At 37.8% G+C, this 17,653-nt stretch overlaps 1 protein-coding gene across 39 annotated transcripts in view; it reads left to right on the top strand.

Annotated features, from left to right (window-relative positions):
• The window catches only part of FHIT (fragile histidine triad diadenosine triphosphatase), a 1,451,597-nt gene that overhangs the window by 947,576 nt on the left and 486,368 nt on the right, over nt 1–17,653 (top strand). For 2 of the 39 annotated variants that reach the window (XM_067755027.1, XM_067755029.1), the window contains one exon: nt 8,569–8,679. The exons of the other annotated variants lie outside the window; for them this stretch is intronic. In XM_067755027.1, the coding sequence (XP_067611128.1) occupies nt 8,661–8,679 (19 nt within the window). In that variant the 5' untranslated portion in view covers nt 8,569–8,660. The remainder of the gene's footprint in view (nt 1–8,568; nt 8,680–17,653) is intronic. 39 annotated transcript variants of the gene reach the window in all.

The following is a 17,653-nucleotide window of genomic DNA, read 5'->3' as shown; positions in this document are numbered from 1 at the left end:
CTTAGAGAAGTTCCTTTAGCATTTGTTGTAGAGCTTGTTTGGTGGTGCTGAATTCTCTTAGCTTTTGCTTGTCTGTAAAGCTTTTGATTTTTCCTTAGAATCTGAATGAGATCTTTGCCAGGTAGAGTAATCTTTGTTGTAGGTTCTTCCCTTTCGTCACTTTCAGTATATCATGCCAGTCCCTTCTGGCTTGTAGAGTTTCTGCTGAGAAATCAGCTGTTAACCTTATGGGAGTTCCCTTGTATGTTATCTGTCGTTTTTCCCTTGCTGCTTTCAATAATTTTTCTTTGTCTTTAATTTTTGCCAATTTGATTACTATGTGTCACAGCATGTTTCTCCTTGGGTTTATCCTGTATGAGCCTCTCTGCACTTCCTGCACTTGGGTGGCTGTTTCCCTTCCCATGTTAGGGAAGTTTTCGACTATAATGTCTTCAAATATTTTCTCTGGTCCTTTCTGTCTCTCTTCTCCTTCTGGGACCCCTGTCGTGTGAATATTGTTGCATTTAATGTTGTCCCAGAGGTCTCTTAGGCTGTCTTCATTTCTTTTCATTTTTTTTTCTTTATTTTGTTCCACAGCAGTGAATTCTACCAGTCTGTCTTCCAGGTCACTTATCTGTTCTTCTGCATCAGTTATTCTGCTATTGATTCCTTCTAGTGTAGTTTTCATTCTAGTTATTGTATTGTTCATCTCTGTTTGTTTGTTTTTTAATTCTTCCAGGTCTTTGTTAAACATTTCTTGCATCTTCTCGATATTTGCCTCCATTCTTTTTCCAAGGTCCTGGATCATCTTCACTATCATGATTCTGAATTCTTTTTCTGGAAGGTTGCCTATCTCCACTTCATTTAGTTGTTTTTCTGGGGTTTTATCTTGTTCCTTCATCCGGTACATAGCCCTCTGCCTTTACCTCTTCTCTAATTTTCTTGAATGTGGTTCTTGTTCCACAGGCCGCAGGATTGTAGTTCTTCTTGCTTCTGCTGTTTGCCCTCTAGTGGATGAGGCTAAGAGGCTTGTTCAAGTTTCCTGATGGGAGAGACTGGTGGTGGGTAGAGCTGGCTGTTGCTCTGGTTGGCAGAGCTCAGTAAAACTTTAATCCGCTTGACTGCTGATAGGTGGGGCTGGGTTCCCTCCCTGTTGGTTGTTTGGCCTGAGGCGACCCAACACTGGAGCCTTCCTGGCCTCTTTGGTGGGGCTAATAGCAGACTCTTGGAGGGCTCATGCCAAGGAGTACTTCTCAGAACTTCTGCTGCCAGTGTCCTTTTCCTCATGGTGAGACAGAGCCACCCCCCCACCCCGCCTCTGCAGGAGACCCTCCAACATTAGCAGGTGGGTCTGGTTCAGTCTCCCTTGGGGTCACTGGTCCTTCCTCTGGGTCCCGATGCATACACTACTTTGTGTGTGCCCTCCAAGAATGGAGTCTCTGTTTCCCCCAGTCTTGTCAGAGTCCTGTAATCAAATCCCACTAGCCTTCAAAGTCTGATTCTGTAGGAATTCCTCCTCCCATTGCTGGAACCCCAGGTTCGGAAACCTGACGTGGGGCTCAGAAGCTTCACTGCCGTGGGTGGACTTCTGCGGTATAAGTGTTCCCCAGTTTGTGAGTCACCTACCCAGCAGTCATGGGATTTGATTTTATTGTGATTGCGCCCCTTCTACCATCTCACTGTGGCTTCTCCTTTGTCTTTAGATTTGGGGTATCTTTTTTGGTGATTTCCAGTATCTTTCTGTCGATGATTGTTCAGTAGTTAGTTGTGATTCTGGTGTTCTCGGAAGAGGGAGTGAGAGCACGTCCTTCTCCACCATCTTGAACCGATACTTGTAGAACTTCCTCGTCTTATAATTGAAAGTTTGTACCTTTTGACCAATATCTCCCATTTCTCCTACCTCCTGTCCTCTGGTAGCTACCCTTCTACTCTGTTTCTATGAGTTTAACTTTGTTAGATTTCACATGTAAGTGACATAATGCAATATTTATCCTTCTGTGTCTGGCTTATTTCACTTAGCAAAGTGTCCTCTGGGTTTATCCATACTGTTGTAAATGGCAAGAAATCCTTCTTTTTTAAGGCTGAATAATATTCCATTTTGTGTGTGTGTGTGTGTGTGTATATATATATATATACACATGCCACATTTTCTTTCTTTATATTTTGACAGACACTTAGGTTGTTTCCATTCTTGTCGTTTGTGAATAATGCTGCATTAAACATAGGAATACAGGTATCTCTTTTCCTTTGTATATATACCAAGAAGTGAGATTGCTACATCATATGTTAGTTCTATTTTTTAATTTTTGTATTGTTTTCCGTAATAGATATACCAATTTATATTCCCATCGACAGTTTCCTCTTCTCTGCATCCTTGCTGACCCTTTGATTATAGCCATCCTGATAGTTGTGAGGTGATATCCCATTGTGGTTTTTATTTGCGTTTCCTTGATGATTAGTAATGTTCAACATCTTTTCATATATCTACTGGTCATTTGTATGTCTTCTTTGGAAAAAATTGTCTAGATCCTTTGCCCATTTTTTAATTGTTTTGTTGTTGTTTGCCTTAGAGTCGTATGAATCCCTTTTAGAGTTTGGCTATTAACCCCTTATCAGATATATGGTTTGCAAATATTTTCTCCTGTAGGTTGCCTTTTCATTTTCTTGATTTTCTGTTTTGTTTTGTTTCTGTGCAGAGATTTTTTAGGTGGAAGAAGTCCGACTTGTTTATTTTTACTTTTGTTTCCTCCATTTTCAGTAGCACATGGAAAAAATCATTGCCAAGACTGATGTCATGGAAATTTTTCCCTATGCTTTTTTCTAGGAGTTTTACCATTTAAGATATAAAATTTAAATCTGTTATCCATTTAGAGTTGATTTTGTGTATGGTGTAGGATAAGGATTTAATTTCAGTTTATTAATTTTAGTGGAGGTGGGGTGAGAAAAATCTTTCAGAACCACAAAAAGTTTGGATTTTTGTTCCTACTATCATAATTTAATATGCCATTAAGTACAAGATTCCACATTTATAATCTTGAAAGGTATCAGGTAAAGTCATATGCTTTTCAAAGTAGGGCATACTCTTTGGAATGTCATGTGTCAAAGACATAATGTACTGGGCAATTAAGGAAATAGTTTTATTCAGATTGTTGCGCAAGAAGAAGACTCATTAACAAAGAACATCTCAAAGAAATGGAAAGGGTCATGGCGTTTCATAGCGGCAGGTATATAAGGGAATCCTGATGAAGCATGGCAGGGTGGATCTTTCATAGAAGGGTAGGGGAGGGTTTCTTAACTATCCCTGTTTTCTGGGAGGACGGGGTAAAGTTCCACATTGTAAAGTAATTCACCTGGGTCTGTAAATCCACAGGTTTAGGTAAATCACCTTCCTGGAATGTCAATTTTAGTATAATATTTGTGAGTGGACTTATTTGCTTTCAGGGAATCCTATGTTATATTATGGAGTGGATAAAAAAAAATCTGTATACATTTTTAAGATAAAGCGTGAGACTTTATAAAATCTCTGCTTCTGTCATTCCACTTTATTTTCTCCTCCTCCCCTTTCTTTCACCCTAGTGAAGCAAATAGTAATTTTGTTTGCCTGTATTATTTCCATGAAAAAGTTTAGAAGCATGGGTCTAAAGCATCCATAGCAGCTATTTATATTGAACACTCTACGAACACTTTTACCACATTTCAGGTGAAAAAATTAGCATCAACAAAGGAAGAAAACTGCAAGAGTGAAATGTGTATCTGGGACCCAAGGGATTGCCTTTGGCCTATATGGGAGGGTGTGAATGGGTGAGAAAAGTAGAATGACTATACAGCTGACAGAGTAGAGTAGTTATAATGTTGGGTTTGAACTGCATGGTGAGGTCTCTGGACTTAATTCATTTGGTTAGTGGTGCCCATTGAAAGCTTTTGACTAAAGGATGAACCTGTGAGAAGCTGGACGTTTAAAAAAAATAATTTTCGGCAATAGATAAAATCTTGACTGTCATACATATATAAAAATAACAGTGTATTAATGATTTTAGTTAATTCATAAGGGACCCCACAGATGTTGTAGTTAGTTCAAAAGAGAATTTAAAAAAGTAACATTTATAGAATGGGAATATTGAGATGAATGTACAAGTGGAGTCCAAACTGGTTTTTCTGCAGGTAATGAGGCTGGATGGAGTGTGGAGGAAGTCAGTTAAACCTCTACCAGACAGGACGTAATTTTCATGTCTAATATTTGCATTACTGTCGGTTACCAATAACTTATAGAGTTGTAAAATAGCTCGAACAATGAACAGGAATAGGTGTGCATCATTTTCCACTGAAGCACACTTTTTTTTTTTCCTTAAAGGACTTGCTAGAAGCTGGATATTAGTAAGATCATAAGTGTGAAAATTTGGTTTGACGAGAAAAAAACTAGAGACATTAAGAACAGTTAGGAGATTATTGCAATGTCCAAAAGAGAGGAGTCTTGAAGGGTGTGACTGGGGTGATGGTTCTGGATTGCAGCAGAGTGGAAGAAGCAAGTTACTAAGTCAAGGTGGGATCTACCAAAATTATCAATTCATTACAGGTAGGAGGTAAAGAAGATGAGCCTGGTGGCTAAGACTGGACCAATATTTGGATCCTGGATCTACCTAGTCATGTGACAACTGTGAGGGAATTTGACCTCTTTCATCTTGAGTTTGCTCATCTATAAAATGGCATTAAAACGCCACCTATCTTCTAGTTTTGTGAAAATTAAATAAGGTAGTGCATATAGTGCACATTAAGTAAGCTTGACTCAAAGGAAAAGGTCAATAAATGTTGGCTGCTATTGTTACTATTATTCCATCTCCACTCCACTTCCCTTCTTCCCCCCTTCTTTAAGGTTTTAAACCTGGATTTGGGGGATCTGAATTTTAACATATTGATTGATCTGGGAGTCGTCCTGAACAGAGTAAGGGTGAAAACCAAGGAGTGAATGAAATCTTTACCTGAGAAAAAGGGCGTAAGGCTAGAAGATTCCATTTATTAGGCGAAAAGAAGTCCGTGAAAAATAGGTCGATGGGTAGTGCTCATTACCCTTTATTATCAAATCACAGTGTAAGGAGAGAATTGATCTAGGAAGAGTCAGAGAGAGAAGTTAACCAAGCAGGTAATATAAGAGAGATCAGGAGGAGAAGGTTCAAGAAAGAAGGATGAATTTAGTGCAGTGGCGAAATTTGGGAAGCTTGATGTCGATGATGAGAGACCTAGGGAGATAAGATATTCAGTGCTGCAGTGCAGTTAAAGCGTATGAAGGCTAGGAAAATGTGCACAATCTCTCATTATTGTCTAATATCAGTTACTAATGACTTTTAAGACACATGGGGTGAGAGTTTAGCATAGGCACTATAGAGAATTTAAGGAGTCAAGAAGGGAGGATGAAGAGCTAGCTGAGCACAGTGGAGGTCCCTGAGCTCAAGATCATCTGTACAGGGTATCATGGTGATCTAGTCGTTAGAATTCATGCATTTTTCACCACAATTTACTTTTGAAAACCAAGCTGTAAAGCAGATTGAACGTACTAACTTAAAGTGTTTCACTCGGGCTGAGTTCCTAATAAGGACTGGGCATGACATAAGCCATAGTACTGACCATAAACACCAATTACCGATATCTGTCCTTGCCCATCCAGGGTTGCAGAGTGATGTTATCCATGGCCAACTGGAGGCCCACAGACTATTTTTCCTGGTCCTCTTGGCTTTATTTATTTACTTTTTTTTTTTTTTTAAAGAAAATATGAAATAGCTGCCACAGTTTTAATTGGGAGACTTCATACGCAAAATTTAGATTTTGTGCTTTGGAAGAATCTCCTCCTCTGGCTGTACAAGGTCTGCAGTCCACGCATGAGAGCAGTTAGTGAGTGACCGACAGTCACTCACTGGACCGACAGTCCACAGCCTTTGGATGATGCTTGCTCTGCCCAGTTTATTGCGATCCCCACTCTTCCCTATCATCCTTAGAGCAAGTCAACTCAACTCATTTACTCTACCTGCCAGGCCCCTGGAGACTCTATCTTTGCAACCCATGCTCGATCCTACTCAGTTAATGTTCAGGCTTTAGAATTGTTTCTGTGTGGATTGATGTTTAAACCCTGGGAAATCCCTTTACCCCCTAGATGGATAATACTGAAATGTATTTCCACAGCTCATTATATTCATCGAAGGTGAGACAGAGTTGTTTACACCTCTGTGAGAAAAGCAGTACATCATATCTATTCAATTCATTAACGTTACGGAAAAGTTAGGCAGGAGGAGAGTTCTCTTGACACTTATTCTTAACCTAAATCATAAGCAAAAGTTATTATAATTCTGCCATCTGTTCAAGTTTTTAAAGCCGTTTTGGTAAACTTAATGCTAATGCAAAATGCATGCCTTAGTACTAATTAACCGAAAAATCTGTTTCATTCTTCTCAGATAATGAAAAAATATGTCAAGGACATGATTTCTCAAAGAAAATCTAATTTATGGCACTTAAGCCTTTAAACCACCCTTGTGATGCACTCATGAACACAACCATAAGAATAACAAAAAGTCACATCAAATATTCCCATTAGGAAAATCCCCAGACTACAAGCTTTAGACATTTACAATTACAATTTAGATTGCTATTTCCACTTAAATAGTACAGTCCGTTTTGGCTGATAGAAGCTTTTTGTATTGATTTGGGGGGGGGAGGGGAGGGATTGGAATGGAGGACTGAAGAACATGGGGAGTGTCTGTAAGGCCAATATTGATTTAATGTCCAAGTCCAAGTACCGCGTTAGTCCTCTAGAAACCTAATTAATTGAAATATGTGCTATTTGAGTATATTTATATTAAATGTTATTGGCCAATGACTTTTCAAACCTCTCTAGCTTTATTTTGTTATAGGAATAGGATGAATCCAGTTTCATTATGTTTATGCTTAACTCTCTGTGTTTTGAACTCGTTTTATTTTCCTGGCACTGTTCTCTTGTTTCTGTTGTGTCTTTGGTGTATCATCCCCAGATTATCTTGGAAAAATAACATTTGTATTTGATCGCAAGCCTACTCAAAAAATCTTTCAATGATTCTTTATTTTCTGTTAGATAACATCTAGAATCCTTAGGGTCTTTACCACCTGTTTTCTGGTTGTATTTCCCACTGTCCACTGTACTAAACACTTCAGGGAGATGATTTTACTCAAGGTACTGAATACATCTCATGCAAGACTTAATCTCACTCTGTTTTGCAGGGGTGATAAAACTGTTCATTCTTCTTTTCTGAAATACCCAAGCCATCCTACCATAAGGAATAGCTAGACACAAATGATGAGGATAGCGACAATGAGTGTGTGCATGCATATGTGTGTGTGTGTGTGTGCAACCATGTGTGTTGAGAGAGAGAAAATAGATATGGCAAAATGTGAATACTTGATGAAGGATATACAGAAGTATTTCTTATATTACTCTTGCAACGTATCGTGGGCTTGAACTATTTCCAAATAAAAAGTCGTAAAGAAAAGAAGCAGTTGGGATCAGACCAGTTACAAGTGGCGTTGGCCAGTTTGGGGATATATACCAAATGTATTTAATTATTGCTAATATTCATAGGTTCCCTGTGCTCTCTGGAGAAAGGCATTATGTTTTGTCCTGGTCTTTTGTTTCACCAGTTCTTCAGTTGCTGCTTCCTGAGGGCGAACATACTGGTTGATAAGAAGGCAGATTTAGTACTATATTAATTTTCAGAGTGAAGTTGTGACTTCTTTCCTCCCTTGTTTCTAGACATTTAGTGGTAAACATCATGCAGTCTCTGTGTTAAGGAGCTCACAGTATTGGAGAAGGCAAAGGAGGAAGTCAGTGATAGCAAAACAGGGAGAAAAGTGTGACAATTTCAGTATGTTTGACACATTTTTGTACGGTATTTGCAGTTTTGACTCTACATGGATTTGATATCACATCCTTGCTGCAATGCTTTTATAGATTATTGCCAACTGCTACACTGACTAAAATGAGTAATATCCTTTGTCTCATTGCACATCATTCCAAATTGCCATTCAAAACAGTTGTTCTTAATAACTGGAAACAGGTTGGAATATTTCTCATCCATGTGTTTTATTTTTCTTAAAATATTTATTCATAATACCGCAAGGAGTCTTCCCTTTCTGACATTCATTGATGATTTGCTAATGATACCCTTCATTATAAGCAAAATTTATATTAATTATGATTAGCCTTTTATTGGGTGTATGTATTTTAATTCGCTAAATTGACTGTACAATGGTAATTAAAGCTTAGAAATGTAAGTAGCTTGAACACTTCAACATTCTTTGTTTCTTTAGCAGTTTGCTAGACTAGAAAGTCCATGAGGCCACAGTCTCTACCTTTTTATCCAACTATTTTTGGAGAAACTACTGTTTCCCAGGTGCAGTGCTAGCTGCTGAGATAAAGATGTCTACCACCATCCAATTCCTACCCTCGGGGTGCTGCAAAACTTCACCAAATGTGGACTTTTAGGGCTGAAGGGATCCTTTGCAGACATGTCTCTTCACTATCCAGAAACAAATGATGTCATAATACCCTCATCTTTTTTTTTTTTTTTGCAGTTCCCAAGATAAAGTGCTGCCATTGTTTTGACCGTTTGTGCAGATTTTATTTCACATGGTCTGATTCATCTTTGTGCGGCATCAAGTACCTAATGGAGCATCTTAAACAGTGTAAGTGTTGCAATAATGTTTTTGAATGAATATGTTAATATGCTTGCATTCACAATTCGTCATACAGCTAATGATTAATTCAGATACATACGGAAATATCTGACACATGTTTGGCATTTGTGAAATGAAAGTCTTCTACCTTTATTCTAGTTGGTTATCTTTGGAACATATTTTCTAGAGTCAGTGTGAATCTTAGCTGTTCTTGGAATGCATTGGAATGCCTTCATAAATTCAGAAACAGTATCGTCTGCCCTGTTATTATGTAGCATACGGAGAAGGAGCCATGTCTGACTCTTACTTGTGTGTTTATCGTGCCTTGCATATAGTCAGCACCTGTGAAATACTTGTGGAATGAAGGAGTAACAGGCATTTGAGATACAGGTAAGTTTTTTGTAGGTAGGAATGGAAAGGCTATGTCAGGTAAAAGAAATGGAATGAGCAGTGACCCAGAGGCTGGACAAGGTTAAGATTAGTTGAAGGAATCTCTAACTAGAAATGTCTAGACTAGATCAAGGATGGTTTTAGAATTACCTGCAACACACATGGATGTCATCTATGGAGTCAGAAACTAGAATAAATGTGCTCATGCTCAGGCTGTAACACTAGTACTATAATTTTTTCTTTTTTTAATACATTTATTCATTTATTTATTGGCTGTGTTTGGTCTTCCTTGCCACGCGCGGGCTTTCTCTAGTTGCGGCAAGCGGGGTCTACTGTTCGTTGTGATGTGTGGGCTTCTCACTGCGGTGGCTTCTCTTGTTGCCGAGCACGGGCTCTAGGCATGCAGGCTTCAGTAGTTGCGGTACGCAGGCTCAGTAGTTGTGGCTCACGGGCTCTAGAGCACAGGCTCAGTGGTTGTGGCGCACGGGCTTAGTTGCTCCACGCATGTGGGATCTTCCTGGACCAGGGCTTGAACTCGTGTCCTCTGCATTGGCAGGTGGATTCTTAACCACTGCACCACCAGGGAAGCCCACTAGTACTATAATTTAGAATGCAGTCTTGGGAATCAGTGAGATGGGGTTTCAATTTTGATTCTTCCACCCATCAGCTGGATGATAATAGACCACACAACCAACTTTTTTTTTTTTTACTATTTTCTCATTTTTTTCAAATGTTGCTGATAATACGTTTCCTCCAAGGGGTTGGGTGCCTGGATGGAGTGAGTCTTTACTTATCCGAGGCTGATGATGGTTGGTGTCATCATGATCATTATTCCCTTTCTGCTCCCTCTTCGGAGAAAGCTGAATATTCTGTAACATCAGCACAACTTGTTATAGCTTTTCTTGGGAACATATAATATAGTCAAGTGCTATTGACCTGAAATTTAAAGGCCTCTGGCTGTTTTTTATGGATGTGATATACTTTGTTGCTAGAAGTAAATGCAATTGGAATAGCTTGATCCAATGAGAGTTATCTTTCCTCTCTCTTGCATAAAGCTCAAAAGGTATATATCTTCATAAAACTTGTACCAGTGAGGCAAATGTAAAACCCACAGGCAAGTAACAGGCTTTGCTTGTGCATTTTCTAGGGGCTACTTAAAACTACCTCTTGTGTAAAGGATGCCAAATAATCATACTGTCAGGTTTCACTTTTTGTTTTGGTTTTGATTACACACTCAGACAAGGTAATACTTTGGGGGAAGGCCTTGCATGGGGCAGTTGTGGAGCTGAAAGAATCTTGTTTGGGCAACTCATTCCAAGGGTCCTGTACACATCAGCATTCATCACTTAGCAGGCAGCAGAACCTCATCCAAGCATTGGTTGAAAATCCCATGGTCTTTTTTTTTTCCCTCTAAAGGAAGGTACCCTGGAGTAGTGGGTAATTGCCAAGCCTGAAGAAGAAAATTAAAGTAAAAATGAAAAGATGAAATTACTTAATTACAACATAGTTACTCCAGAAATCTTCACGATGAATGGGAAAATTTAGCAGAGCTCTTAAATGTCACTGTAATCTAGCCCCATGCCCCAGAAACTCTAAATTGTAATTGACCCTAATTATATAAATACCCACTGGTGAGAAAAGATGTGTTTTTAAGACGGCTTTACTGCTGCTGAACTTCACTAACAAGTCACTCATGACTTCAACAGATGTTTTGTGCGTCTTTGGCTGAGGGGGTCCTTAGGAACCAGCTTTCCTCTCCATTCAGCAGCAAATGATACAATAATGCTCTTAGAGTGTCAGCATATGAGGTAAAAAATGGGCTCCTTTAATCATTGCTCAGACTGTTTTGTCTTGCCTGTAAGGATAATTTCACTTGCAAGCAACAGAAAAACAGACCCATTCTAGGTTAAGCAAACAGTGACATTTATCGTCTCAAATAATTGAAAAGTACTAGATTTGGCTTTAGGTGTAGCTTTATCTCTCTGTGTGTGTGTGTGTGTGTGTGCATGTGTGTGCACGTTTGTCTCTGTGTGTGTGTGTCTCTCTATCAACTGTTTCCTTGGTACTGAGTTTAGTCTCCGGCAAACACTCTGATCGTGGTCCTAACGCGATTACTCTCAGCTATGAGCCTTCTTCTTTCCTCCATTCCTGTTCAGTAGGAAAAGGGAAAGGCTCTTCCCATAACTGTGGAACAAAAATCCTGGGCTTCATTCTGATTGGTCCAAATTTAGTCTCTTGCCCATCTCTGAGCCAGTCAAAATGGCCAGGGAGACAGACTTACGCTGACTGTTCTGTGGTAAAGCTGTGGAGGCCCAAGTGATGCATTCAGCTCTCCCGCCAGAGTACATGTACCCAGAGTACATGGGTTTTGTGGCAGAAAAGATACTATTTCCAAGAGAAGAGTAAATAGATATTTGTTGTGTCAAAAGAGAAAACTGTACAGAATTTTTTTCCGTAACTTTTTAGCAACGGGTTTCCTCCACCAAATTTTTGGTGTAAAAATTGTTAGACGTACGGAGAGTTGCAAGAATAGTGAAACAAACACTCATCACCAACCATTTAGGCTGAACAATTGTTAACGTTTTTTTTTAGCACCCTATCTTAAGTGGCAGGTTATATCCTGTTTTGTTCCAACTCTTGACAAATTTCTCAGAATTTCTTCAAATGAAGATTTTTAAAAGTTCAGTACTTGAGGATTCGAATGGAAACTAAATGTCATTTCCATGGTGCTGAGTCCTTTACCTGCCTTCTCTCTTTTGTTCTCTCTCTGAATACAGCCAAGAGTCATTCTATTTTCCAGCAAGCTGTCTTGTACACCCTGAAGGGAATATTATAAGATTAAATGCCGAGTAGCAGTCTTCGAGCAAGGTGAATGCTTGTCATTACACAGATCCCCAGTTGATCTCCTAAATGTAATTTCCTGATAATGTGAAGATTCTGAATTATTTATTACCTCATATTAGATCAGGAATATTATTCCTGAAAATAAATTTGTTATCATCAGCAAATCAACTTTGGAGAGTTTTCTGTATCAAAGAATCAACCAGGGAGTAGATTTTGAATTCTTAGGGGGAAAAACTGGTTATTTATTTTGAGGCCTATTTACAGCTAGGTGGTTCAAATGCAGATGAAGAAGCATACACTGAAGAATTACAGTTTCTGGATATGGTGATAAGTAATTCATCTAGTGGTTTATTATACTGAGTAAGTCTGACTACAATCCTGAAACTCAGTAAAAATTCTACACTGAAGTAATGAATTTCAAACATTTCCTATTCATTCATTTTTTAAAAAATAAACTTATTTGTTTATTTATTTATTGGCTGTGTTGGGTCTTTGTTGCTGCACGCGGGCTTTCTCTAGTTGTGGCAAGCAGGGGCTATTCTTTGTTGCGGTGTGCGGGCTTCTTGTGTTGTGGAGCACAGGCTCTAGGCGCGGGGGCTTCAGTTGTTGCGGCATGCGGGCTCAGTAGTTGTGGCTCACGGACTCTACAGCTCAGGCTCAGTAGTTGTGGTGCACGGGCATAGTTGCTCTGCAGCATGCGGGACCTTCCCAGACCAGGGATCAAACCCGTGTCCCCTGCATTGGCAGACAGATTCTTAACCACTGCGCCAGAAGTCCCTCCTATACATTCTTGAAGATGCCATCCTTTCTCCTCTGATTACTCCATGTGATATTGGTAAAAATAAAGGAGATTTACTGGCATTAGGTTGGTGGTTAATCATAACAAAAGGAGTTAGTATTTCTTAATACTAAGGGGCTAAGCACTTTGCTGAGCCCCCAACCATCTTCTTTCATTTAATTTTCTAACAACCCAGTGAAGTAGATACCATTATAGTCTTCCATTTTATAGATGAGGAAACTGAGAGGCATAAGATATTATGGAACTTCCCCAAGACCAAACAAGTGGTAAGTTATGGCACTTGGTTGTGAACCTATGTTAATATGAAATGCTGTTTATTCAGTGCATAAAAATTAGCCCAGATGTGACAGAGCTGTACAATTGAGAACCTGAGTCTGTAAATGATCATCACGAATTATAAGATAAGATCACTGCTATTTTTAGACATGCATGTCAGAATGTTGTATTTTATAAACCCAAGTCTTTTCATGGCAGAAATGATTTAATAAATCTGTCTATGTAAGTATTTTTAATAGACTTTATTTTTTAGAGCACTTTTAGACTCAGCAAAATTGAGAAGGTCCAGAGATTTCCCATATACCTGCTCCCCCATTATCAGCATCCTCCATTAGCGTGCCATCAGAGTGGTATATTTGTTACAGTCGATGAACCTAAGTTGACGCATTCTTATCACCCAAAATCTGCAGTTTACATTAGGGTACACTTTTGGTGTTGTATATACTCTGGGTTTGGACAAATGTATAACTCCAGGTATCTACCATTACTGTATCATACAGAGTAGTTTTACTGCTCTGAAAATCCTCTGTGTTCCACCTATATAAGTATTTTTATGCCATATACTAAGTCATTCTAACTTTCTAATACTTATGAAACTGTTTAGGAACGCTAATTCCAAAACCCAATAAGAGAAAAAGGACCATTTAGCAGGTCTAGAATTTGTCTCAACTGCAGCAAGAAGCGTTGTAGGCTGTGTGGAGAATTTCATAATTTATAAGTTGGTAAATTCCAATTGAAGCTGAGGAGCAAACCAATTCCCATTAAATAGAGTAAACATAATTTAGCAAACCTGGCCATGGAGCTTGAACTCCTCTCAAGAGATGACTGCTTAGAGACAGTTAACTCTCACCCTTAAAATGCCTTCTGTGGTTCATGTCCGTAATTTTTGGCACTGGACAGAGATGTGACCAATATTCACCTTGTGGCTTTCAGCCACCTGCTCTGCCTAATTAAAGACTTCCATTTTCTGCTCTGCTGGTCTCGTAATTTGCAAATAAACAAAATCCACAGGACATTTGATAGGAATGTTAAAACAATCTATGAACCATTTATCTTTCTCATTTGTAAAGTGTAAAAGGGACCCTTTCCCTGTTTTCTCCCTTGCCATCTTAGGAGGACTTTTTCCCTTTCCCTCTAGAAGTAAAGAAACCATACAGAAATGGATTGGTATTTCTCCTTTAAAGATAACAAGATATATATATATATATATATATTTGGTGGAGGTACACTTTTTTAGTGTAATTTCTCTAAAAAAGTAATTCATTTCTCTACCTTTTATAATTTTCTACTACTTTCCATTACTACCTCACTTGTTTCTATTACTGCAGTGCCTCTTATGATCTGCCTGATTCCATACTTCTCAAAACTTCTTTCTACAGCACAGCCAGGGTAAACTGGGAAGCTTATAATACAAAAATAAGCATTTTTAAGCAGAAAAGTATGATGTGAGTTAATGTTACTTACTTTAGCATAAACATATGAAAAATTATGGAGATACTCTTTTCTATTTTTTATCTTTTGATCTTATGATTATTTTATAAAAACTAATGTATTCAATTACTTGCTTCTTTGTCCCATAGAAGGTAAACACACAGATAGTTTTGTATAATTCATAATGGCCATCTACTAGTCCATTGTATGATTGTGACAAAATTTACTGAGCAATTCCCAGTAATGAGACTTTTTTCTAATTTTTCCTGATATTAAAAATATTTCTTCAGTTAACTTCATTTTACATTAAGTTATGCCCACATGCGTTCTTTCAGAAGAAAATTGACTGCAATTGGAAATTCCAGATCAAGGGATGGGAACATTATGCATATTGCTTAATCATCTTTATAAATACTTATGCCATCCTCACTGTCAGTTTTTTTCAGTAACGAAAGAGTTTCCTCGCGTAATATGGTAGGTGAAAAAAGTTCCTCAGTGAAGTTGTAAAGTTCAGTTAATCAGTTGTTGGTTAGGTTGGTTAACTTCATGCGTTTGTTGGCCATTTGTGTTTCTCCAGGATAGAGGGCAATTATGAGCGAGTATGTTGAATATTGAACCTGAAATTCAGACCTTTCAAGGGACAACATGTTCTGAGAATTTTTCTAGCCTCCTTGTAGGCTGAACTTCAGCTGTGGGCCCTCTAATAGAAGCTGTATGCCTTGATGATTAAAAATATGGACATGAGAGGATTTTCTGCTACATTGAAATGCAAAATTATTACCTGCAAGGAAATGAAAAGCGAGGGAACATTCAGAAGATCTTTGATGTAAAATATGTTTCTCTACAGGTTTATTGTGGTTATTTTAATTATATTCATTGAATGAAGCTCATGACTTCTGGAATTCATATCCATATTCTCTATGCTAGGGGATCTCACTACTGATATAGGCTGTATTTCTGTCAACCGTAGTGGATTAGTTGCAGTTTTTACCTTTTAATTAAACAGTTGCTGCCGCTAAACACAATTTTGAATTATTTAATAGTCCGTATTACTTTAGTCAATGCACACTGCTTGAATTGTTTTAATTATGTGAAGCTATACATTTTTTATGATATAGTTTTCCTAAAAATGAGTTGACAGTAATTATTCTTTTGAGATGTCAGGAGTATCTTAGTATATTTGAAAATAATTATAACTAAAATTAAAAGCCAAGCTGATCAAATATAAAATATTTTGCTTTAAAACATGTGAAATATACAGAATTTTAGGTAAAACGCCCATTCTGGATGTTGTTTGTAGTCTCTGTCTTATAAACAAGCAGCATGTGTAGTAAATACTCTTGTGCACAATTCAGAAGATGGGAGATGAACCTAAGGCTTAGACTTCGCATTGAGGCCTCATTTCAGAAATGAATTGCTTTCCAATTTTGTGGCTTTTTTGGCAACAGAGTTTGTTTAGATGATGCTCTCATTCTTAAACAGAAATCAGTCAGTCCGAAAGCTATTTACTGTTAATCAGCATGAATTTTTGTGATGCGTTCATGATTATCTTGTTACATTATTCCAAGTTATATTCAGAGATATTACTTAAATTTCTAGTTTTAATAAGATTAAATGAATAATTCAGCACAGCTTTGAATATTATAGATCCTGGGAAATTATTTTTAGAAAGTAACAATGGTGTGACCTTTCTTCTCATCTCTTTATTTAAAAAAAAAAATAGAAATTTTCTCTTTCTCTCTTGATACATACATATACATATACGTGTGTGTGTGTGTATATATATATATATATTTGTGTGTGTATGTATTTGGGTGTATGTGTGTGTGTATCCTATAGACAATATCTGTTTGCTGTTTTATAGGGTGAATTACGAAGTATAGTAATTGAAGTATTGAACATTGGAATGAACAGTTGAAAATACATCATATTGTACTTTTAGGTTTATCACTACATCTGAACTTTCTGAGAATTGCTGTGATCAGAACAGTCACCTTCAATATCTTGACTTGACAAGAGCTAGTATCTTTAACTTCAGATTTTGATGGAATTTCTTTCAGTGGTAGAAGTACAGGGGAATGGTGTAAGACCCATCTAAGTTTTTTAAAAAATACAAACCATTTAACAGAATCTAGATGATGGTAACTATCAGTATTCCTGGAATAAATTATTGCTACCCTTCCTGCTGACTTTTGTAGAACATTATTTTGAGACTGCATCTGGTCCTATGTGTCTGCTTTGTGTTGACATCTCATTGATTATTTTAATCTCCTTTCCTGGCTTAAAGAAAAAAATGTAAATGTTAATTATAGAACTGGGTGGTTAAGTAATACTGTAAAACAATGCAAAACATCAACTGCCTCTGTGGTCAGGTTACATCTTCAGAGTATACGAAGGTGGTTATCATTCCTCACATTAATAGATGTTGCCCTGTTCAAGACAACAGATTCTGCCATTGAACTGGTGTTGGTAGATTAAATAAGAGATATTGCTTCTATCTTCTAAAGGACGTTAGTAGCTTAGAGCCTCAGGTGGAATTTAGTCTGAAGACAGCCATTTATTGAGCTTAAAGAAAGTCAGGATTTTAACTGCAGTCTATCAGTGTTTACAAACACAGGCCAAGTAGTACACCTCACCTCCATTCCCTCATAACAAGGAGTTCTTGGACATATTATTTTATTTGCCAGTCGTGTGTCCAATTCTATGAAGACAACAATTTATTGTATTTTTGCTTGTTTCCCCTATTAGAATGTAAGCTTTATAAGTACAGGGACCATGTCAATTTTGTTCAGCCATTGAATGAATGACTATATAACATTAATTATTACTCTTTTCAGTGTCCTGTGGGTACTTAAGCAAGTAGTCATCCGAGTGGGCAAAGTGAAGATGTCTAGAGATAAGCCTGTGTTTCTATTTGAACAGTGGTTAATATGTGGCTGAAAGTAAAAAAAGAAGAAAGCAAACACTCCTTAGTGATAGCTTGAAGAAACTGATCCAAGGTCATGGGCTCACTTGAAAATGTTGTTACGGATTTAAGAAAAAGCCTATCAGCTTAGGCAGTAGATTAATTGTCTGTTGGTAGGTTGAGAAAAAAGGAGATGGAGCATGGGGAAGTATGTTTGTGTGTGTGTGTGCATGTCCATGTATAATGTATGCACGTGAACATGTGTCTGTACTAGTGAGAGGAACAATCTAATTTAGTGCTGTCTGCTAGAAGTTTTCAGCCATTATGACCACATTTTA

The sequence above is a fragment of the Pseudorca crassidens genome, chromosome 10, assembly GCF_039906515.1.
Source record: "Pseudorca crassidens isolate mPseCra1 chromosome 10, mPseCra1.hap1, whole genome shotgun sequence".
Taxonomy (NCBI): Eukaryota; Metazoa; Chordata; class Mammalia; order Artiodactyla; family Delphinidae; genus Pseudorca; species Pseudorca crassidens.
Note: the sequence above shows the minus strand (reverse complement) of the source record. Positions and strands in the feature narration are given on the sequence as shown.